Source organism: Leiobunum rupestre, chromosome 4 (assembly GCF_980474605.1).
Source record: "Leiobunum rupestre chromosome 4, qqLeiRupe1.1.hap1, whole genome shotgun sequence".
Classification (NCBI taxonomy): Eukaryota; Metazoa; Arthropoda; class Arachnida; order Opiliones; family Sclerosomatidae; genus Leiobunum; species Leiobunum rupestre.
This window is the reverse complement of record NC_143387.1, coordinates 67609924-67635301: the sequence shown is the minus strand read 5'-3', so window position 1 is coordinate 67635301 and position 25378 is coordinate 67609924. Positions and strand designations below refer to the sequence as shown.

Sequence of the window (25378 nt, the reverse complement as noted above, 5' to 3'; positions counted from 1 at the left end):
GGTAGGAGTTTTCACGTCCCCTTAGGGATATATACTGGCTGCGTTCAGTAACTCTCAACGAAGTATCTGAAAAATTATTTTCGTTGAGACCGTTGCTAACGTGACGTAGGATCTTGGCTACATTCAGTGAAGCTTAATGGTCTTACGTTTGCGTTAATTCCGTAGAGACTTTTGCTGAACGCTTTTTTAGGATTGTTGTAATTTTTATAAAATATCGTCTGCTGTTCCGTCCGCAGCTAGCTTTCCCGTGTGCTGTGACGTCACGATTCCGTTTAACAACGAAGAAACTGGGTACGTTCAGCAGAGCTCATCGGACTCACCGATTACTAATCGGTTTCCTACTGTACGCTTTGTCGCGTTTCTGGTTTTGACGTCACGACAGTCATCGGTTACTCACCGAAGTCATCGGCTGGAAGAGTCGTTTTTCCGATGACTGACGTCATTTCTGACGTAAAACTACTATAAAAGCTACGGCATTTTAAAAAACACCGATGACTGAATAAAAGCGTTCAGCAACTTACGACGTCATTACGACGAAAAAGCTCATCGGTGGAAAATATCAAATCCATCGGGTTTTTTTTCGTTGACTGCTGCTGAACGTAGCCCTGCTCTTTCAATCGTTGAGTATGTTGAGCTAACGTTGCCAACGTGACGTCAAAACCGGAAATTACAAAAACCGTTCAGTGAAAAAAAGTGGTCAACGTTGAGACCGTTGAGCGTCACTGAACGTATCCCTTGTTGAACGCTTTTTACGCTTGTTGTAAATTTTGTAAAATATTATCTGTTTCGGCGTCTGCAGCTAGCCTTACTCCGTGCTGCGACGTCACGTGACCGTTGAGCAACGGAAAAAACTGCTCTTACAGCCAATGACTTCTTTGCTCAACGGAGGGCCAACGTGACATCAAAACCCGTTTAGTAAAAAACCGCTGACCATTGAGCTCAGCGCTGAGCTTTTTTGGGGTTACTGAACGCAGTCACTGTCTATTCATTTACATTTGTGAGAATTTAAAAAAAATAATAGCAGTATTTGCCATAGATCTAGAGTAAAATTACCCTAAAAAAGTGTCAAGATTAAACTGGATTCCCAGACTTTTTACAAATTCTTAAAATACCCTGGCTTTTTACGTGTGGCCGCCCTGACTAAGTTGTAAGTAGAGAAGTAGGTAGCACCCCCCACCCCCAAAACAAAATGAACAGTGAAGTATACAAATAATATTTAGTATGTTCCAAACCTTCATAATTGTACCGTTTTAATAGCACTTATAATAAAACTACATTTTTCAACTAATAATTTAAATTATGTACAATTTTGAGTGCTACCAATTTGTGATTTTAAAATTGTTTAAGCACGTTTAATGTTAAAAAATCATTTTAGCCAAGCAAAACTACAATATATACACAAATAAGAACCTTTTTCTTATAGTTTGGTAAGAGTGTGCAGCTCCAAAGAGTCACTTATCGGCGATTAAGTCATTATATAATTTTATTTATGACATTTAAAATTTTAGCTCCAACAATGAAGGGCCCTGAAAATTAAATCCAATTTAATATTTTCTAACATCATCAAATCAATATTACAGGAATAAATTGCTATTTAATTCAAGGTTTGAAGACATTGAATCGCTTAAATAAGTAATATTGATTCAATTCAAACTTCGAAAACGTTAAATCAGACTGATTTTCGTGGCCCAACAAAAAGTTTGCCCCCTATGTACAAAAATTCACCTTCTCCATTTTGTTATAACTTTTAACTTCGTAACGCCTCTAATCTCTCTTTCATCGCTTCAACTTCTTCGTCGTCTGATTCTGCTAAAGCAGCTCCCGCAGGCGCAGCGGACGCTTCAGCACCAGTTGGTAGAACATCTCCAGATACAGCAACTGGTGCTTTACCCAAAGTACCTTTAATAAAGATTTACAATGATTATAATAATTAACAAATTTGGAAAATCACATTGAAATTTTACCAGCTGTTAATTCCCATAAAACTTTATCAACTTCTTCCTGGGCTTCCTCCTCAATTTCCTCAGAATTATCCAAACCTTCGAACGTATCTTCCATCATTTCTTCTATAATGCCAGCCTAAATTGTAAAATACACCAGTTGTTATTATCATTGATGGTTTATTTTTTTTCAAAAACAATACCTTCATCATCTCTTTTGAAAGTTCTTGCATGGTATTTGCCACCTCTGGAACTTTGACTAGGTTTTGCATACTTTTCATAACCTCTGTACTCTTTTGTAATGATCCAGCTAACTTCAGCGTAGCTAAAACCATCAGAGAAATGAAATAATTTACATTGTTAAGTTTTGGAAAGATATTTTAGCACATGATTGAACTTACAAACTTGATGGTTCATTCCCATCATAATTGAATTAATCTGAGCTTTGGACGTATGAATACGATTTATTGCTTTACGGGATATAACTATTTGTTTCGCCAATAGTGTGCAAACTTCTCTGTCATTCTTCTTAGCAGCATCTTTTAAAGATTTTGTAACTTTGTCCTCTTCTCTTTTGATAGCTAATGAAGATTGACATAAACATTAACTTCGTTTGATTAAAGAAAGTTAGATGATTCAGAAATGGAACAGCTCAAGATACCTCTAATTTGTCTATCTAGCTGAAATTGTTCTTTTCTCAACTTTGAATTCCATTCTCGTATCTATTATTATATAGATCGAATTAACTACTTTAAACGTAAGCCTAAATGACCACTAACTTGTTCCTTGGGATCTTTCTGTTGGGACTTGCCAAACAACCCCATAATTCTTAGCAAATCGAATAAAGTACTTAAACGTAAATGAAATACTGTTTATTTAAGATATCTAATAAAATTACGTCAAATGTTTCGTAAAAATTAAAAATCCACTCTTAAGTCGCCAAACTTGTAGTTAATAGCGTGGCCGTCAGGTCGCGACACATGCCCTTAGACGCAGCCAAATTAAACCACAGATGGCACCAGAGATCTGAATTTAGCTAAACTTTCCAAATCGTCTGCTACTGCCGAGACGTCGTTGATTATCTGATATTTCTACCAAAGGCAATCGCTACGATGCAAGATTAAAGGTATCCCTACGTTTGTCAACTCTCAGGTAACCTGACCATAGTAAAACGAGCGAAACGTTTCGATTTGTCGCGTGTATCTAATTTTCGAAATAATTAGTAGTTAATTAAATGTTAAATGTAGAAAATTGTGGATAAACTTCTAAGTCGTTTCGGTAAGTGGGAGTGTTTCAATTATAAGATCTGGGCATAGTCAATTCGATTTCGAGAGATGCACTTTCGGTAAATGACCAGTGATTTTTATTAAGCCTTTGTAGAATCCCGCTATTCAAAATCAAAACAAAAAGAACGGAGCTCAACCACGCTTAACGTGATCGTCTAAGTGTTAGATATATTTTCATCATTTCAAATGATAAGAAAATCTATTAGTTGGGACGGGGAATGATAAAATAATTTCCATTCTGTTAGTCACGCCCTTCTCCAGCCCCTAGCCCCCTACAAATCCGAACAATCTTGGGAAATTGGAATTTGGTTTTATTAGAGAACTTGAAAATGCCACGCGGTTAAGACGTGTTATTTAACTTATTTTCCCCCTAGAGAGAGAGAATTCGGTAGGTTTGGGGCCGAAAGTAGGTCCATAGCTCTGGGGAGGGAATTAACGACTACGGAGGACGGGAAAGCCTTGTTTTTTCGAAGATTTTTGTTTTAGTGACGTCAGTCATTCATTCTCTACGGGCAACACAATATGAAGAAAAAACTACCAAGAGCAATAGGGCTGTTTGGTATAGAGAGGGGGAATTATCCTGTTCCGTAACTCCACGTGTTCTGTTGATGTAGTCCACGTGATGAACTTCTTTCCTCGAGAGTGGAAAATCCACTTGCTCGAATACTTCAGAAGCGAAGTCTATTTTGATTTGAGTCAGAACAGACTAAGGCCATGGCTTGGGGGCGTTTTAAATTTATTACACACTTTTCCTCCATTGTTTTATATCTTTTCAAATCAAATTCGCTAAGTTACGTAAAGTATCGTGCCCCTGATATTAGTTTCATCCTTAGGGTCGCCCTGTGGCAGGAGCACCGAACTTATTTTCACAATAATAATGTTTTTAGTGACCCGATACCGTAACTGAACCAGTAGTTTTATATACTATTTTCCCACGATAATTTATAGCTAATTCTATGAACTTTCTATCTAAAAGGATGAGAAAGTTATAATTTTCAATGATTGATTCTACGCGAGGTTCGTAAAAATGCTTGCCTCATTTTACCCAGAAGAATCAATAGTTCCATCTAATAGGATCATATGCGAGGGAATTACTCATTAGTATTCTATAAAGGTATTTCCTTTAATGAAACCTTGTTCGCGGGATATGACGTAAATGACGTCGCTTCCAACTACCTGACGAAAAACGCGTCATCAACTGGATAACGGAAATGAGTTAACGCGATTTTGAAAACGCCCAGAATTCCTCTCGAGTTTTTGACTTCGACATTTATATTTTAGCTCGTGCTTGGCGATCGCGAGATTTGGTTTCCATAGTAACCCTTTCAATGGCACGAGGAATATAGGGTACGTTCAGCAGAGCTCATCGGACACACCGATTACTAATCGGTGACATCGGTTTCCTACTGTACGCTTTGTCGCGTTTCCGGATTTGACGTCACGATAGTCATCGGTTACTCACCGAAGTCATCGGCTGGAAGAGTCGGTTTTTCCGATGACTGACGTCATTTCTGACGTAAAACTAAAAAATAGTTTCAGTTCATAGCTTTGGCTATGGCCGCCATTTTGTGCGGGATTTTTTCTCTATGGGAAAAAGCATAGGTGACGTCGTGTCACGTGATACTGAAATCACTGTATAAAAGCTACGGCATTTTAAAAAACACCGATAACTGAATAAAAGCGTTCAGCAACTTACGACGTCATTATGACAAAAAAGCTCATCGGTGGAAAATATCAAATCCATCGGGTTTTTTTTCCGTTGACTGCTGCTGAACGTAGCCACTATATTTTTACATGCATTGTCCACTAATTGTATGATTCGTGGGAAATAAGATCTCAATGAATATTTTTCTATGCAAATATTATACAGAGGCATACTTATGAATTATTATTTTACATATGATAGGAAGATAAAGTTATGATTTTTTTTTAACTGGCGAGGTTTTGCGCGACCAACAGCGTAACCATATCGCGAATAGTTCATTAACATTGCATCCGGAGGCTTATGCCAGTTTTGCGCAGGTGTTGCGTAAATGTTAGTTTTGCGGAATTTAACCCGGATAGCGTACATTCATTTGTTGCCTATCAATTGCAATAATATATGATATTATAATACGTAAAATAAATATAATATGAGAAATACACGAAAGCTGGAAAAGTAGAATTTTAAATTTCGGCATGTGATACCAGGATGTCACGTTTAATTTAATAAAACGAAAGACGTATTTTTCTTAGCTATTTATGTTACCATAAGGATGATAAGATTAGCGAATAAGTAGATTAGTCCATTATGAAAAGGGATAAAAAAACTAAACCCTAAACAAATTTGAAGATATTTAAAAACTTACTAATAGCTCGTACCGATAGTTCTTCGAGCGAACAAAAAGACGCGAAACTCGGACCAAATAGATCTTCGAGAGAAAATCTAAATTAAATTAAATAAATTAGCCAGAAATTCCAACGGTAGACCGGTTTCGTCTTATTTGGGACTCGTCAGTACCGTGCGGGAAATCTGACTCGCGACTATTAAACCGAAAAGAGAAACTAAACATAAAAAATTTCAAAACGAGTTGCGTAGCAACGGAAAGCCGAATAGGGGAGAGTGGTGGAGAATAGTATATACAAAATGTAACGTTAAAAGGATTCGGCCCCCGTTAAAAATATCACTATTTCGAAGTCTGGTGGTACCAGCGAAGCGTCTCAACTTTCAAAGAGACATCAACTCCGGGGTTAAGGAGACCTTCATGCACCTTGAAAGCTCCTAATAGTCCAAGAGCCCATGACAAAATAAGCATGTGATAAGGTACACGATGGGTCAAGATATTTTTTAATTAGGTTAGTGATTTGTAACAAAGAACTGTTAGTCTTACGGGTCAAAGTGGGGGCTTTCCGGAAATACGAAGCACGTGACGTCACTTCCGGTGACCTTGAAAATTGATAGGACCTGATATTGGTATCATTCGATTGGTCTCAACGTGCTCTTACCAAATATCGCTAAACTAACCTTCAAATATGAACCAAACGGCGTATAAGACTAAAAAAGTAATTTTGTCTTATACATGTAAATTTGGGAGGGGCTCAAAATTAGTTTTATAGTCTTATACGCCTCTTGGTTCAGATTTGATCGTTAAATTAGCGATATTTGGTAAGAGCACGTTGAGACCAATCGAATGATACCAATATCAGGTCCTATCAATTTTCCAGGTCACCGGAAGTGACGTCACGTGCTTCGTATTTCCGGAAAGCCCCCCACTTTGACCCGTAAGACAAACAGTTCTTTGTTACAAATCATGGCCATTCGTTTTACCATGCCAACCAAATATGGTTTTCACAACTCAAGTTTAAACTTTAAATAGCCTAGCAAAATCGCGGATTGTATTTAATTGATTTAACCCAATTTTATAAGGGATCATGCAAACCTGGAAAACCTGGAAACATCAGGGAATTGGAATGTCGACAGAAAAGTCAGGGAAATTCCAATTTTTAAGTAAAAATCAGTGAAATTTATGAAGGTTAAGAAAGTTTGCCCTAATGAATACAAATTTACATCAATAAGTTTTTCTTATTAAGGATTTTACTTTATTTCTTCTTTTATATTATAATATTGAACCAATTTAACTTAAAGGGGAACGGTCAAGCTTCAACCAGTTAAAAATCAAAATTTATGGCGAAAACCGCATCAAGAAATATTAAGTGGTTAATTTTTACAGAGGTGGGCAAAAATAGTGAGCACTCGTTTTTGAAAATCCTGCAGTAATGAGCGAGCGCTTCAAATTCGAATTCCAGCTGCTCTTGTTCAACGAGAGGGCTAAATTGAGCAGCCTCTGGGCGAGCGCCGAATAGTTCGCTCCGGCGTTGATGGCTGACGGCGCGCTGAGGGAGATTCCCCCCTCAACGGGTTAGTTCCCTCACTTTTAAGCGCTCACCGCGCGCTGAGCGAGATCTCCCGATCTTCGGAATAGCCCCCTCACTTTAAAGCGACGCGTTAGTACCCTCAGTAGAAAGCGCTGACGCAGCGTTGAGGGAAAATAACCGAGAGAAGGAATAGTTCGCTCAGATTTGAGCGCGGATTTTGATCACGGTGAGCGACGGTAAAGTTCGTTTACGCAAATCGCTCACAGCGCGGCGAGCAAAAATTTCAAAAATCAAACATTAAACTATTACTCGGCTATGGGTTTATTATATACTTTTTTTATTAATAAAATGAAGGGTACTCTAAACGTCGGGAGTTAATGATATCTTCGATTGAATAAAATTCAAAGGTTCTTCCTAATTTATCCAACGATAAACTAGACTGCAAATATTCCGTTTAGTGTTAAAAGAGCTTTATTAAATATTAAAAGCCACAAATTATAACAATAGGCGCTAGTATACAATCTTTTGGTCTTGACAAACTTGGCAGGTGAAATGGGCTACGCGGTACGCGTTTCTTCATTTTTAGGGGATTGTGGCTCGCGCTACTTTAATCGAAAATATTAATTAATGATCGGTACCATAAAAACAAGTGGACATTTACTAACCCCTAATCGAACTCATTTGTAAATCTCCAGAATTTAATAGACAGTTTTAGCAACTACCTACAGGGGCGGTGCCAGAAGATTCTTAGGTGTAGGCTAATAATGTTTATCATTTGTGGGCCCCCTGTTCCTCAATATTGGGCCCCTCTATGTATTGACTTAAAATTCAATTTTGCAAATTCAGGTAATTTATTTATTATTTGATATTAGTGCGGTTTTTAAAATTTTACAGTATTAACTATCATCACATATTTTATTTGAATTTAAAAATCGACTTGATGTGGCCCCGTCAGATCGATTTGTGGGCCCCTATTTAAACACAAAAGTAGGTTATAGCTCTAGTTGCCTACCCCTATAACGCCGCTCCTGACTACCTACACCGGGATTTTAATCACAGTGAACGACGACAGAGTTCGTTTACGGTAAATCGCGAAGAGCAAACATTTCAAAAATTAAACTTCACATTTGACGGTATGAATAAGTTAATAATAAGATTATTTTTAATGTATATGTAAAATATAATACAATATCTGTGCATATAACCATCTTCGATTTTGTCCATTGTTTATGACATCGACAAAAATAACCATATCATCCAATGATCAAGCTAATTGCGAAGATTCACGGTTTTTAAATAATAATTTTTTTCAGGAAAAAAGGGAGGGGTTGGAATTAATATAATGGCCAGCCTGTGCCAATATTAAAACTGTTTTAGTTCCAAATTGAGGTAACTCGATTTACGCGAATTTTCTTTTTTGCCGTTTTTCAAACTTCTTTTACACTAAAAATATAAATATTACAAATAGCGGCCAATGTATAGTTACAAAGTTATCGATTATTTTCCATTTTTAAAAAGAATTACGTTATAAATTTTTATCAAATTTAAATAATATTTTTTAGATACCTGGTTTTGAAACTAATAGCGTTCTTTTCGTTTTTATTTCACACCGAATTTTAGTAATAATAAAAATGTTTGAATAATTCTAATGTCTAGTTTGTGCGGGTAACAAAAATCAACAGTGAAGAAGCTGTCAACGATCACCGTCAAGCTCAGCGTGTGGGAAGTGGGGACCCGCTGGCTGCCGGTGAGTATGAACAAGGAGGGAGGGGGGTGGCATTACCAAGGTAACCTATTTAAAGTTACTATAGACAATAGGCTATAATCACTATGCTGTAAACATTTGTGTCGCGCGAAAGCGATCCAAATCTAACGACTGACGATTATGATAAAAATTACATCATTCTTCCGAACTTCAAAAGGCCGTTATTTTATTTCTGGGGGGGGGGGGGATTTCTATTTGAACTTGTAATAACTTACACACAAATATTTTCTTTACATTTTTCTGTTTTTATTGCTTACGATGTTACATTTTATATACAATATTGGAAATATTTCAATAATTATTTAAATCTTCGCTCTTGCTTGATACCTACAAAGATTCTCAAAAACATTGTGTGGAGCGTGTCATTTTCGCCTAATTTGGTTTGACAACAATGAAACGAAACCAAAATTAGTTACCGCCATACGCCAAACGAGGAGGCAATGAACACCGCTAATGCCCCACAATGGAACATTTTGAAAAAAAGGATCCACCGTGGAACTTCGGATGTCATTAGAAAGTGTTCATCTTGTAAAATACGGAAGCGAACTTAAAGCCTGAAACTGAATAAAAAAACTCAAGCCACAGTCGAAGTACTATAACTCCAAAACTATGGACTCGAAAAAATTAAACTTCGAAGGCGAGAAAAATTATGAACAGCTAAAGCAAAAAACACGAAAAAATTAAACTAAGGAAGGACCGAAATACGAATCGAAAGACGCAGACTTGAGAAAAGTCGACAAGAAACTGTAACGAAATGAGAAAGGAACCTACTATTTATACTATTATTGTAGAAAGGATTACGAAGCGAGGTATAAGTATAGGAAACTTCGAAATTGCCCTAGCATTGGCTATCTTAAACGGCTAAGACCCAAGGGAGGGGCGACTCATTGGCGTCAGTTCGGAATTCTGGCGTTGACCCCGTCATATGACGTTAAGAAGTACACGCTATTGTTGAAATTGAAAACTGCGAGAATGAAGAAAATGGGTTCGATGCAAAATAGAAAAAAACCTCCATCGACTGTCCCCCTATTTTAATATTTTTGTCAGGTGCAGTAACGAGTAAGTGGCGCCCTTGCTGTCTGGAATGGGCAGTGTTGGAAAAAAAAGCCCAAAGTGGGAAAAAAGGTTTGCAGAGCCAAATAGATTCTTTTACGGAGAATATTCGTGGGGGAATCCATAGCTTGACTACATGGGGAGGGGACCGTAATAGTGGAGGCAGAGGTAGTACGGCGGTGGCGGCCGCCACATGGGAGATTGTAAAGGGGGGTCGATACGCTCGTAAAAGAGTGTATAGGATTTTATGAATCGGGCCAAGCCGCCAATTCAATGCTTTTGAATTAACTAATATTATTCTAATGTCTGAATATGTCGGCTATAGATTCCAAGGTTCAATAATATCTAATCGGCCCGATTAGTCGCAACTTAGTAAATAGTAACACAGAATAAATAAACATTGTAAATAAATGTAGTAAAAATAGCTAATAATACCATTAGTTAATAATATTGTTACATAAGTATGACACGTCTTATTCTTTATATGCAAAACGTTTACTGATAACTAGCCACAAGAGACACTCTATATAGAGGGCTTCTCGTGTATGACGTGCCCTTTATCAGCATCTCGCTAGGGGTGATTTTTTACCGTGATGACGTCACTCTGTAAATAGGTTTTAGTGAATTATTTCCATTAAATTATGGATTTATGATATTACGTAGTATTTTTATTTTTATTGATTAACGTTTTCATGTTAGTCTATCCGTAGTCCAGAAAAATATACTTTGGAGCTAACGTTCCGTAGACGCGACCCGAATATACATGGTTTTCTCCGTTTTCCTATATGGTATTTTATTATAGAATACTTATTTCGGTTTCAGAAGGGCTAGTTTTGATCTAGTCTATGAAGCTATACGACTCATTTTTAGGGGGAGTTCAGTTTAGCGAAAAGTATATTTATATATGTATATTATAAGTCAAGCCTAAATTAGCGAGTGAATGCCTATTTCGGGGAAATATTTGGTTAGTCATGTCCCGCTGCGACGAAGAGACGTTTCCTATGAGTGGTCAACCTTTCCCTTTTCGTTAAGATGCCGAAAGAGACGCCTTCGTGTCTGGACTCCACCTGCGGGTCCCAAAATTGAAACGATTGGGATAGTTTGGAAAGGGGTTGAGGTTCCACCCCCCCCCCTCTTTTCAAGCTTCAAGTTGAAAGCCGATCGCTAAAACGTAAATACAGCAAATTAGTTTTACCTATAGTTATTATTATTGTTACTAATTATTGATAATTTTTGTTTTTTTATATTTTAGGACGATTTACAGAAAAATATTTTGATATTTTCTGTAACGAACAAGAACTTGACCAAAGGCCAGATGAGCTGATGAATGCCAAGTTAAAGAACGGGGCAATGGAATTTGAACTCCAGTTGTATAAGGAGCAGTTGGACAATGCCAACAAAGCCCCCGAAGTGGCTGTAGCTGGTTGTTCTTGCGTAAAGGTCTCAAAAATTCAAAAACCAGAAGAAGCCAAATAATTGGCTAAAACCAAAACGGTCCTTTTCAGGACCACCTTCGTTTGGTCTAAAGGCCATTAGGCTGTGTGATTCTAAAATGCTGAACTATTGAACCTAAAATATATTCGCTGTTTTAATTGTTCCGTATTTTACAAGATGAACACTTTCTAATGACATCCGAAGTTCCACGGTGGATCCTTTTTTATTTCCAAATGTTCCATTGTGGGGCATTAGCGGTGTTCATTGCCTCCTCGTTTGGCGTATGGCGGTAACTAATTTTGGTTTCGTTTCATTGTTGTCAAACCAAATTAGGCGAAAATGACACGCTCCACACAATGTTTTTGAGAATCTTTGTAGGTATCAAGCAAGAGCGAAGATTTAAATAATTATTGAAATATTTCCAATATTGTATATAAAATGTAACATCGTAAGCAATAAAAACAGAAAAATGTAAAGAAAATATTTGTGTGTAAGTTATTACAAGTTCAAATAGAAATCCCCCCCCCCAGAAATAAAATAACGGCCTTTTGAAGTTCGGAAGAATGATGTAATTTTTATCATAATCGTCAGTCGTTAGATTTGGATCGCTTTCGCGCGACACAAATGTTTACAGCATAGTGATTATAGCCTATTGTCTATAGTAACTTTAAATAGGTTACCTTGGTAATGCCACCCCCCTCCCTCCTTGTTCATACTCACCGGCAGCCAGCGGGTCCCCACTTCCCACACGCTGAGCTTGACGGTGATCGTTGACAGCTTCTTCACTGTTGATTTTTGTTACCCGCACAAACTAGACATTAGAATTATTCGAACATTTTTATTATTACTAAAATTCGGTGTGAAATAAAAACGAAAAGAACGCTATTAGTTTCAAAACCAGGTATCTAAAAAATATTATTTAAATTGGAAAAAAAATTATAACGTAATGCTTTTTAAAAATGGAAAATAATCGATAACTTTGTAACTATACATTGGCCGCTATTTGTAATATTTATATTTTTAGTGTAAAGGAAGTTTGAAAAACGGCAAAAAAGAAAATTCGCGTAAATCGAGTTACCTCAATTTGGAACTAAAACAGTTTTAATATTGGCACAGGCTGGCCATTATATTAATTCCAACCCCTCCCTTTTTTTCTGAAAAAAATTATTATTTAAAAACCGTGAATCTTCGCAATTAATTAATTAATTATTTAAAAATAATCTTATTATTAACTTGTTCATACCGTCAAATGTGAAGTTTAATTTTTGAAATGTTTGCTCTTCGCGATTTACCGTAAACGAACTCTGTCGTCGTTCACTGTGAATAAAATCCCAGTGTAGGTAGTCAGGAGCGGCGTTAGGGGTAGGCAACACGAGCTATAGCCTACTTTTGTGTTCATATAGGGGCCCACAAATCGATCTGACGGGGCCACATCAAGTCGATTTTTAAATTCAAATAAAATATGTGATGATACTTAATACTGTAAAATTTTAAAAACCGCACTAATATCAAATAATAAATAAATTACCTGAATTTGCAAAATTGAATTATAAGTCCAATATTGAGGAACAGGGGGCCCACAAATGATAAACATTATTAGCCTACACCTAAGAATCTTCTGACACCACCCCTGTAGGTAGTTGCTAAAACTGTCTATTAAATTCTGGAGATTTACAAATGAGTTGGATTAGGGGTTAGTAAATGTCCACTTGTTTTTATGGTACCGATCATTAATTTAAGTTGAGAGCGCGCTAATATTTTCCTTTAAAGTAGTGCGAGCCACAATCCCCTAAAAATGAAGAAACGCGTACCGCGTAGCCCATTTCACCTGCCAAGTTTGTCAAGACCAAAAGAATGTATACCAGCGCCTATTGTTATAATTTGTGGCTTTTAATATTTAATAAAGCTCTTTTAACACTAAACGGAATATTTGCAGTCTAGTTTATCGTTGGATAAATTCGGAAGAACCTTTGAATTTTATTCAATCGGAGATATCATTAACTCCCGACGTTTAGAGTACCCTTCATTTTATTAATAAAAAAAGTAAATAATAAACCCATAGCCGAGTAATAGTTTAATGTTTGATTTTTGAAATTTTTGCTCGCCGCGCTGTGAGCGATTTGCGTAAACGAACTTTACCGTCGCTCACCGTGATCAAAATCCGCGCGTAGCTAGCGCTCAAATCTGAGCGAACTATTCCTTCTCTCGGTAATTTTCCCTCAACGCTGCGTCAGCGCTTTCTACTGAGGGTACTAACGCGTCGCTTAAAAGTGAGGGGGCTATTCCGACGATCGGGAGATCTCGCTCAGCGCGCGGTGAGCGCTTAAAAGTGAGGGAACTAACCCGTCGAGGGGGGAATCTCCCTCAGCGCGCCGTCAGCCATCAACGCCGGAGCGAACTATTCGGCGCTCGCCCAGAGGCTGCTCAATTAGAGATAGAGAAAATAAACTCGTTTGCCTTGAGTACTCGCTCACTTGAGCAAGCCGTGTTTAAAACTCTATATGCTCATTTTTCCGAACGCTCGCAACTTTTTGCCCACCTCTGAATTTTTAATACAATTTAATGCGACACCTAGTGAGAAATCGTTGAGACACTCCTTGCTTGATTAAAATTGAAAAACAATATAAAGTGCGCGTTCCAGTTATACGAGACCTAAGCCTAAATTGCGCGATTTTAAAAATTAGGATAGTTCGCAAATCGCTCACTAAAGTCGCGCTGGCGCGGGCGATACACCTTAAGATGGCGGCGAAAATTAAAACCCAAATACTTGGCGTTATTTTGCGTTTCAACTTTTTGGGCCAAAAACTATTTTTTCAAGACCAAATAAGGTACGTGTTAGTATATTAAACGTCTTGTTGATCTTTTGATATGCAAATAAGGCGATATAAGGAAAAGCTTGGCCGTTCCGCTTTAAATGACAATCATAAAATAAGTTGTTCTGAAAATTATTATATTTATATTATTTTATCTTTCACCGGGAAAAATCAAGAAAATATTCGGGTTTCCAATAGCTGTATGAACCCTGTTTTATCGATTTTATCCAATTTTATCGATTTTACCCAATTATTTTTATTTTTAAATATTTTGAAAATGGCATGAGGGACTCTTATAATCCGTGATTTACCCTGAAAAAAATCGGAGAGAAACACCTCGGGATGTCTTCTTGTAAGTCATTATCCCTAAAGGTAAATAAATACATTCTTCGTAAACTAAAATGCTAATTCAGTGTAACCTATTACATCATAAATCTCAGGTCAGAGGTTGAATTTTAAAATTTGGGGTTCGCCATGACCTAGTACCATAATCGTTTTAATTATCTAAAAAATTTGATTATAATCGGTGAATGTTTACTATGTCTACGGCACTGAAGAATATTTCAACGTTAGAGTCGGTGATGAGGAAGTTCGGCTCGCTACGCTTCAACAATTAGTGAACCGTTTAAAGTTTGTGGGTTATTGTTGGGTAATGACAATGATTATACCGCACACATGTATATACTAAAACATTTATGCTATTAAATAATGTGCAAACTAACAAGGAGAGGAGAGTACCCGAGCTGTTTATTGCCGATTTTGTTCAAAGTCGGCCGTAATGTAGACCTATATGAGATATGAAATTTCCCAAAAGGAGATGTTGCACTACCCATTCGATTTGCCATGGCAACCGAAAATGTTTTTGACCACTTACAACCAAAATAAGATTTTTTACTTATTTTACCCAAAATTTGTTACAAATTTACCCTAAAAATGTTTCAATTTACCCAAACTTGATGAAATTTACCTAAATGTGGTCCAAATTACACATTTCGTGATTTTCAAAAATTTTCAACATTTTCGTTTAATGGAGATTTTATTGTTTTAAGTGATCAAAAACATTTTCGGTTGCCATAGCAAATCGAATGGATAGTGCAACGTCTCCTTTTGGGAAATTTCATATATCATATAGGTCTACATTACGCCCGACTTTGAACAAAATCGGCAATAAACACCTCGGGTACTCTCCTTGTAAGTAGAATGAATACCAGAGTTAGTAGTCCAATTGTGCAAGATTTCTTTACTCAGGAAATGTATTAAATATTATCAGTGTTCCTAAAAAACCACCTGTTCGGAGAAAAGTCCAGTGGCAAATAGTGGAAAATTGTCAAAAAGTGGCCAATAGTGGCTAATAAAGAAAAATTGCATTTCAAAGCTTAAAAAAGTAATTGGAATAAAATTTTTAAGCAGTTTATTGTAAAAATTTCTTATTTTACACTGAACTTACAATGTTAGATTTAATTAATAATTATTCCAAAAAAATTAACAGACTTTTCTAATATAATAGAAATAAATTATTTACGACAAATTCTCATGACTTTAATTGCTTGTAAAAGGAGCAAAATACAATAAAAACACGACGCGTTTCGAAGCGATGCTTCTTCGTCAGACATTGTATAATCACTTTTTTTTAGTTTTTTCCAATTGTTTGTTTATTTTTAATTTTTGAACTTTGACCATAGTGCTATAATGAATTGTTACACTCATAATAGTATCTACACCTGACGAAGAAGCATCGCTTCGAAACGCGTCGTGTTTTTATTGTATTTTGCTCCTTTTATTTTAAGTTTTACAAGCAATTAAAGTCATGAGAATTTGTCGTAAATAATTTATTTCTATTATATTATATATACCATGACCAAGAAAAATCCCATTGTTAGACTTTTCTAATGTTAATCATAATCTGACCATTCCTATGCATATATATTTGCCTTAAGTAGCCCAAATCTGAAATTTCTTTGTTAAAATATTTTTATTTTTTATTTTATAATTTTCTGTGGTAAAAATATTTATTGGCCAGACTAATCGTTGCTGTACTAAATGTTAATTGTTTTTAACAAATTAAAATATTTTACTGTGTAACTTAAAAGTATTTTTTTCATTCTTTTAATAATTAATTAATAATTCCAAAAAATGCATCAATGGGACTGTGAAAGTGTAATTTTTTGTTTATTTAATTAATTAATCGATTAATAATTTCAAAAATTTATCAGTGGGACAGTAAAAGTGTAATTAATTGTTTAATTAATCAATCAATTAGTTAATAATTCCAAAAATGTATCAGTGGGACTGTTAAAGTATAATTAATTGTTTAATTAATCAATCAATTAATTAATAATTCCAAAAATTCATCAATGGGACTGTGAAAGTGTAATTTATTGTTTAATTAATCAATTAATAATTCCAAAAATTCATCAGTGGGACTGTAAAAGTGTAATTAATTGTTTAATTAATCAATAAATTAATTAATAATTCCAAAAATTCATCAATGGGACTGTGAAAGTGTAATTTATTGTTTAATTAATCAATCAATCAATTAATAATTTCAAAAATTCATCAGTGGGACTGTTAAAGTATAATTAATTGTTTAATTAATCAATCAATCAATTAATAATTCCAAAAATGCATCAATGGGACTGTAAAAGTGTAATTAATTTCAAAATAGTTCGGTTTAATTATTTAAAAAAGTGAAAAAGTGGCAACCCTGGTTCCATCATAAGTCTAATGATGCGAATTTGAAATGGCCTCTCTTCCAGAGACTAGAGCGGGAAAATTGAGAAATTGAAATAATAGTGTCCTTTTAACCTCTTCGGAGGAGGAGGAGTAGGAGGAGGATGTTACCAAAAGAGCCGAATTCAGATCTAGACATCTCCCGATGAAAGTCCACCCAAAAATAAATGCCTGATAGTAAATAATCTGGAAAAAGGGCCTCTCGTTACAGCCTGTGATTTAATTAGCGAGAAACTTGACTGGAGAAAAGAATGAAGCTTTGTAGTACGTGAACATAGTCACGACTATTCGCCACAAGTGATACTGTTTTATTTTCGTAACCATCTTCTGCCATCCCCCTGATGCATTGCCACCCTTATACAAAATTTTCCAGTCCCGTTTTCCACAATTATCACGTCTGCCAAAACCAAGTACCGCTAACTAAATGATAAGTCAGAATAAATACTGTTTACGTTTAAAAAAAATGGGGAAAAACCTAATTTGCAAATTGTGTTGTACTGATGTAAAGGTATTTCACAATCGACATCATTTATTTTCCAACTATAAATTCAAATTGTTCGCTATTTCGGCAAATTATATTTTATTTTTTTGGAAATTACACAAGACAAATTAAAATTGCTATAGCACATGTGGGGTTGTTTGAATGAATGAATTAATTATACTTCTATGCATTTATGAAAATGTACGAAAATAGCAAAACTAAGTTACAAGTAATAATTAAATGTTTTTAATAGGATTCATTTAAATAATTTGTTACAGAGTGACCAGACTAACTATATTTTTAATGCCGTCCTATATATTCCTTTATTAAATATTTTCATATATTTTCCTATAATTTCTCGATCTTTTGAAAATGAAAGAACATCTAGTGAAAACACAGCCACTTTCCAACCAAATCTGGAAATGTCCGGGATTTGAAAATCCGCTAAGTGATCCAATAATGCAAGAAAGCAGTGTACAAAATATTAACAATATTCTAGGTTATTCGGGTCAAAGTATACCGATATGCAATAATTACCTTATTATTTTTCCTATATTTTCCTATTTAGTGTGCTATGTTTTCATATAATTCGCCTGTTTAGTTTCCTATATTTTCCCGAGGGGCAGCTCACTGCCAGGGTTGCCAAGAGCCAGCCAGACTGGATTAAACCACCCTGGTTTAAGCCGGATTTAACCACCAAATAAAATCCATGGTTAAAACCACTTTTTTTATAAAAAAAATTGAGAAATTAATTAGAAACATTGACAAAATTTAACCTTCACTTTTTGTCGCGAGTAATGAGAGCTAACATATAAGAAATTAGGGTATCTTAAAATTAATTTTGCGCGTGAAAATACGCTGCCATGTTAGGGTATAAAAGCGGGTAAATAAGTCTCCTATACCTCACAATGTAAAGGTACTGTCACGCGCAAAAACTTGATTTTGAAATCGGGCAATTTGAGCAATGAGGGCTTGATAAAAGCAATTTGATCATTTTTTATTAATAGTTTTAACCGGTTTAAACCACCGGTTACAACCGGATTTAACCATACTGGATTTTTCAACCCTGCTCACTGCAATGATTATTAGGACACCCTCGTATGATTAAATCATGATTGGATTAGATTAAAATGAAATCTGTAGCTTTGGCTGTACCATGATCAAAAATGATTAAATCATGATTAAATTTTTAACAATGATTATTAGGACACCCTTGTAGCAAAGTGATCTGCCCCTCGTATTTTCCTATAATTCGGCTCTAAAATTCGTATTTTTCCTATACGAATTAGGGATGTTAATTTTCCGGAAAAATAAAATGCGGAAAATTTTCCGCAAATCGGAAAAATAAAAATTTGAAACATAAAATTACCTTATAAGGGTTTTTAATGTTTTTAACTTTTTATCGATATAAAATGTCTAATATCAGTAAACATACTACAAAACATTAATAGTGTTAGATTTTTAATCAGTTTAAAGCTAGTCTAGAGGTTTAGTTTTACTTTCAGATTCGACAAAATGAGGCGAAAATACCGCAAACAATATATTAGACTAATCATGGAATGAAAACTTTTTTTTTATTTTTTTCGGAAAAATACGGAAAATTTCCGGAAAAAAGGTCTCGGTCATTTTCTGGAAAATTTTCCGAGCGGGAAATTTTCCGACTTACAACACTAATACGAATTTTCAAAGCCTTTCCCTGGTCACCCTGTTATTATACTTCTATGCATTTATGAAAATAAATGAGAATAGTCTATAGTAAATCTAAGTTACAAGTACTAATTAAATGTAATTAAGAGGATTCATTTTAATTTTAGTTTACTAATGCACCTAAATTTTTAATCAATTTTCTCGGAAAACAGAACGATAAATGTTTCAAAAATCAATTAAAATTAAAAAATACAATTTAAAAGGAATAAATCTATTTTTTTTAAATTAGCAATCCGGTTGGTGTCACAGTCAGGGTTGTACATAAGGCACTAGTCACGGCATTTGATTACTAAAATAAATGCTCTTGACTACTAAAATTAATCGAAATCTGGGGGCTTACTAGTCAATTTGACTAATGAAAAATTTACCTAAATATTCATAAATAATGGCGAGAATAGCGTTTCGTAAATTCATCATTCATCAATCCCATTTTATTTAAAAAAAAATCCCATCATGTAACTCAAGTGATAATAAACTTCTATTTGAATTCTGACGGGTAAAGCAAAATGTTGGCTGACCTTATTGTTTATGTACCTCCATTTTTACCCCCACTAGTCAGTGACTACTTAAATAAATGAAGATAAAAATATCCTTATGTCCAACCCTGGTCACTGAACGAACCATTTTCAATGAAAGATAAGTGTCCTGGTTGAAGGGGCCCCACGAAGAGGATCAAACCCAATCAGACTAAAAGATAGAGGGACATCAATGAGCGATAAAACCGTCTGAATGGGGCCCCTTTTTTGTGTCTGGGCCCCCTCGATTTATCTTCGTCATAAAACGAGTTAAGTAACGTGGGGCCCACCAGTCCTAACGTCAGGAAAGTGCCGCTGCAACCTACTACAGTCCCCGTTCGGAAGCGACGCGCCCAATCTCGGCGTTACAGGGAGTACAGAGCGTGAGACTGGTACCAGGGGCCTAGAATTCGACCCAGACAGAAATTATCTTTATAACGAATATCACTATCAAAAGATTAAAAAAAAGGTTACAGACTAAAATTAAGAGTGTTTTGATAGGATTACTTTCTCGAGCGTTGGTTCCTACCTAACAGCAAAAGCTATTGCCGGTTTTTTTCCTACAACGAAATATGTATAATCACGAGATTATGAGATGTCTTCGTGTTGAGATATTTAATACGTATTTTATCTCTAAAGGCTAAAAATAGCTATTTCAACTTTAACAAAACCAAACTGATAATTTTATAACGGCAGACCTTGTATGTATGTGATGTGAAATTATTTTTAAATTAATTTGATTTATTTTAAATTTATTAAAATCCTTTAAAAGGCTTGGAAATAAGGGAGATATACTAGACAAAACGTGTTTATTAATTACTTGAGCCAGTATTTGTAAAACAATTAGCGGTAACTGGTCTCAGCGACAGCTCTCAGAATTTAGTTTGCTTGTGGGTCATTTAGCCACTGATACTTTCTAATATAATTTTATATATTTATCAGCGAATGCGAATTAAAAAATTATTTTTCCATTTGGAAATCTTCCATCAAAGTGAGATGAAAATATCCCTCTCTTGCAATGTACAGTTGGCGCTGTAGACAGTTTTAGGGCGTTTCCATTTTGAGAAATATAAGTAATTAAAAGCTTTTACTAACTAAGTCAGGGTTCATACAAACCTGGAGAACCTGGAAATATCAGTGAAACAGATTCTTTCCAAAAAAATCAGGGAAATATTAGGGAAATTTTAAATATTTAACCAAAACCTGGATATATCAGGGAAATTTGTTTGAGCCTGGAAGCGCCTTAATAATGATATATAATTTTTTTCGATTAAACGAAAACATACGGTGTTTTAGCACCTGGAAATATCAGGGAAATTAATTTTCCAAATGTTGTATGAACCCTGTAAGTGGTGTGTTTTTATATTTACTTATTTTTATGTACAAGAGTGTTTAATCCTACTAGTAAAATTGGTGTTTTAAGTCGCTCTTTGACTAGCATTGTTAATATATAAAGCGGCTTATCGTATTTAAGTTTTTATTTTAAGTATTAAAGTTTCAACACTTCCATTCATCGTATTTTTTAAAAATTTACTTTCTTTACGATGAAGATATGAATTCATTAAAAGTCAATGTTTTTGAAGCGTAGGCCTTTCTACAAAGTAATGATGGCCTTCTTGGTTTGATGTTGCTGCTGCGTCACGGGTGACGTGTCGATGACGTTTTACTACGAAAATTCGACGAGGCATAAATTGAAATGAACTTCTACGTATTTCGTGACGATTGAGCTATATAAAAACAAGTTACGCAAGCGTAGCTTATTTTATAGAAAGGCCTGTTCGATAAAATGTGATTCATCCCAACTTGTCAATACTGCGCAAAGTGGGCGGTATTCTTACTCCATCTAGTGGCAGGCGCTAGTACCAAACATTCAAAGGGTTTCACGTTAACCCTAACAATTAAAATTATAATATTTAATTACATTGCGCATTTGGACCTTAAAAACGAAAAATCTGACGAAAACACCATAACAAAAAGTTGATAACAAAATTGGCATTTTTATTCAAATCACATTTACAATGGGGCATATAATCAAAACGTTATTAGCGCCACTCGGGACAAGTATTTGATTTTCCTTCCCTTTATACTATCTTATAAATATTGAGATTTTTCCTTAAACCTTTCGTTTATTCGCTTTCAAAAGTCATAAAGTGTCATTTCCTTGTGAAATTACAATCCTATCAAAGATTTCGCCGAATTTTCCCAATAATATTATGAAGATTAAATTAAATAATAATAATAATGATAATTTTAAAAGTGCTGTTTAAGTTTTTAAAATCATCGCCTCTGAGCTGTTTGTTGTTATCTTTATTTCCTCATAATTGTATTTCACAGGGTCGCCGAGAGGGGGCCTAGTCCACGGTAAAAAAAAATTGTACCCTGAGTAAAACAATGATTAAGGAATCCAATGAGAGCGAGCGTGACTAGTGCTTGGAATTGTTTATTCATTATCCACAAATTTTCCGATTTATTTAAAAAACGTTGGTAAAAAGAATTTAACTTATTTAATAATGTTTTTCACACAGCCAAGCATTTATTTGAATAAAAGTGGCATTTATTTAAATAATTGTTTGTTTTATTTAAATAATAGGCTTATTCACTTTCAATTATTTAAACATTTTACAATTTTTATTCAACTATTGGTTATTTAAATAAATATTATTTAAATATCGCCGAGCTTATTTTATTCATGGTTAAAAATTAATCGAAATCCGAGCACTAGGCGTGACCCTTGAGTAAATTCGTAATAATTTTCCCAAAATAGAGCGGGCCCGGGCCCCGTTAATGCAATAATTCAGGACCCAAGTTTTTCGAGTAGAAACTTGGAAGAAGGGTTCCAGACGCGGGGCCCACTAAACTGCATGGGCCCCTGTAATTATCTCGTCGAAGAGTATATGTAAAATATTTAAAAAAAATGCATAATGCGCACTAAAATATGTTATCTATTTTTCTGTCTTAAAACGTTGTTTTTAAAGAAATCAAGGTTACTTCTGTTCTCGAAATCTGCAGTTACGTTTAGGGTTTATTTTATAGCTCTGATAAATGGTCAGGATCTTGTTAATTTTAGGGCCGTAGCATTTACCCACTACCCGCCTTCCGTAGTACTACCAATTAACTGGTTCTCGGTAGGAGCCAATTTGCTTCTTTTTTTATCAGTCGATACGAGGATTATTTCAAGCATACTCTAGCGCGATTATAATTTTTGACACGTGTATTATCAAATATTTATATATTACGAAATTCCATTTAGAAAATTAGGGTTTTATTATTTGTTATACCAAGCATACTACTTCGACAGAATGACGATGTTGAGCGTTTGCCTAATCCGCCGCACGCTCCAAGAGTAAGTTCCTCCCCCATAAAAAAAATCAATCCAACGCGGTATCTCATTGGCTCCCTAACATTGACGTCTTCTGAGGTGATTGAAGCTCGCGCTGGTGACGGTTTTCTCTCCCCCCCCCCATTTTGCCGAAGGATAATTCGACCATGATGGCGACTAGGAACCCGTGTCCTGGAATGGAAAACTGAATTACCCTAAAACGGGCTCCCTGTCGCCAGGGCCGTATTTACGCCTAGGCACACCTAGGCCTATGCCTAGGGGCCCATCCTTGGAAAGGACCCTCCAGTGACCTTAAGTACCGTTAACGAAGGCATGAACCAATATTATCAATCTTAATTAAAATTTTAGAAATTGCTAGGTTGAACTGCGTTGAAGATTTTGTTTTACAATTAACAAAATTTACTATATTTCTAAAAAGGGGCCCAGACTCCTTATCTGCCTAGGGGCCCAGGATCTCTAAGTCCGACCTTGCCTGTCGCGCCTACGGTAACGTAGCTCGAGCTAAAACTGTGACCTAAGCCTGTAGCGCCATCTCACGGCAGGCAGTGTTACTAGATTAACATATATGCGTGTACATATATATGCTAGACGTTCGAAATAAGAAGTAGTAACGGTTTTTCTTTGGTTTAGTAGCCAAAATTGTAATATTATATATATTTATCATTACGTTTGGGAAAAACAGTATAGTTATGTTCTTGGAAAATTAAATTGAACGCTTTTCCTTGTTTCATTGGAAAACTATAAAACCACATGGCGTACCAACAACTAGCAGACGAAATTTTTTTCTCAAGTTGAAACTATTTCCGCTAGATGTCTATATTGTATTAAGTTCAATGGTTTAACGTTGCCAAGCATACCTACCCAGTCTACTCCAATTTCCATCCTTCTAGATGGCGATACCCAGATAAAACTTTATTTATAGTCAGTGATTACCATAGTTATACGGTAGAAATATAAATGAACATAAGTTTATAATTTCAAATTTCCTATCTTCCGCGTGTTTATTATTTACTGAGATCCATATCTAGAATTACCTCGCATTTTTCATAAGACCACCTATCCCAAGAGGGACATGTATCGCTGGTTGCATAAGTCGCGGAAAAAAACATAAGTATAAGACAATACCTATTCTCACAACGTTAAGTTCTTTAATGATAGTCTGTTTCGCCAATGACCATATAAATCATTATGTGGCTAAGGACTGACAAAGCAACTGACTATTGAATTTACGATTATGTTAGTTATTTTCAAATGTGAGAGTTGAACTCGTTTCGCTCGTATTTATAGCAATTAAACTATTTCGGCAGTTATTTGGCCAGCTTATGTTATTACGTTACTTATGCTGGTAGTAATTAAAAAATTTTTTCGTCTCGATTGTGATGCGGCTCTTTTAAGAGCGCGCCATCTCACGGCCAGTAGAGGCAGTTTTGAAGGTACAAAGACGAGCACGGGTGTTAATAGAGCTCTGCGTAACAGATAAATTAACTGACAAAATTTCGATTAATAGTAAATATTTTGGTTAACTGTTTATTTATGGATATTATCCATGGATAAACAACGATTTAACATGCAAAAAATTAATTTTATTTTCGGATAATTGTAGGTTATGGATAAAAATAAAATAAGTGGTTAATTTTTATCCAAACGCTGAACTCTAGATGTTAATAAAAAATGTATCAATGAAGTTGGCTCGAGTACGACTTTTTATTTTAATTTCGTTAAATAAGGAATTTTCTGTTTGCTGTAAAAAATAAGCCGCATCACTTTTGAGACACCTTATTTCGAGGTTGATGCTAGTCCTTCTTGGGATAGATGGTCTATGGTCAGACCAAATCATTCGTCGTCACAGTGAGCGCGTGCAGCGAGCCGTGCCTAGGCGTAGGACCGGCGCCTGATCATTTGTTTTAAGTTGCTTATTTTTCTCGCTAGAGATGCTTTCCGTTTTGATTACGACGTAGATTCTACCAGTGTCGTACCGACCCGGGTTAAGGGGGTTAATATTTAACCGGCCGCCAAGCTGGCTATAAAGTAAGGGGGTTGACAAAATACTCCAATTGTTCCTTCAACCAGTGATAATTCTGAATCTTCGTGCAATAGAATTTTAATGATTCTACCATTTTTAAACGGGCGCCTTATAACCTCGGTATGTCACTGGATTCTACGTCACTCAACACAGTAATTATTTCAACTAACCGATACATTTATAGAACGAAATTATAGACTTATAAAGATGGACGATTTTATTAAATATATAATATATAAATAATAAATAAATAATTCTTATATCGTGTAAAATTTAGTTAGTTATCATTTTTGCCGAGCGATTTACCAAGCTAAGAAATTCACGTAATAAGGAGTGCTAGCTTCGATGGTAATAAGTTAACAGTGACGTGGGCGACTCACTGGTGATGCTTTATTGCGAATTTTAAGTTTATTTTACGTTTGAAACTAGTAATACA

At 35.4% G+C, this 25378-nt stretch overlaps 2 protein-coding genes across 2 annotated transcripts in view; one reads left to right on the top strand and one right to left on the bottom strand.

Annotated features, from left to right (window-relative positions):
* Positions 1-1247: 1247 nt before the first annotated feature.
* On the bottom strand, positions 1248-3054 carry Vps24 (vacuolar protein sorting 24). The gene is made up of 6 exons (XM_090173969.1): positions 2720-3054; positions 2602-2662; positions 2342-2521; positions 2144-2265; positions 1965-2079; positions 1248-1899 (listed from the first exon to the last, which is right to left on the bottom strand). Exons 1-6 carry the CDS (start codon positions 2762-2764, stop codon positions 1748-1750), a joined length of 675 nt encoding a protein of 224 aa, XP_090030095.1. The 5' UTR covers positions 2765-3054; the 3' UTR covers positions 1248-1747.
* Positions 3055-3098: 44 nt separating this feature from the next.
* Positions 3099-25378, top strand: part of mino (glycerol-3-phosphate acyltransferase mino) — a 37455-nt gene continuing 15175 nt past the window's right edge. The window contains exon 1 of the mRNA XM_090173968.1: positions 3099-3218. The gene's annotated coding sequence lies outside the window, so the exon portion shown is untranslated. The remainder of the gene's footprint in view (positions 3219-25378) is intronic.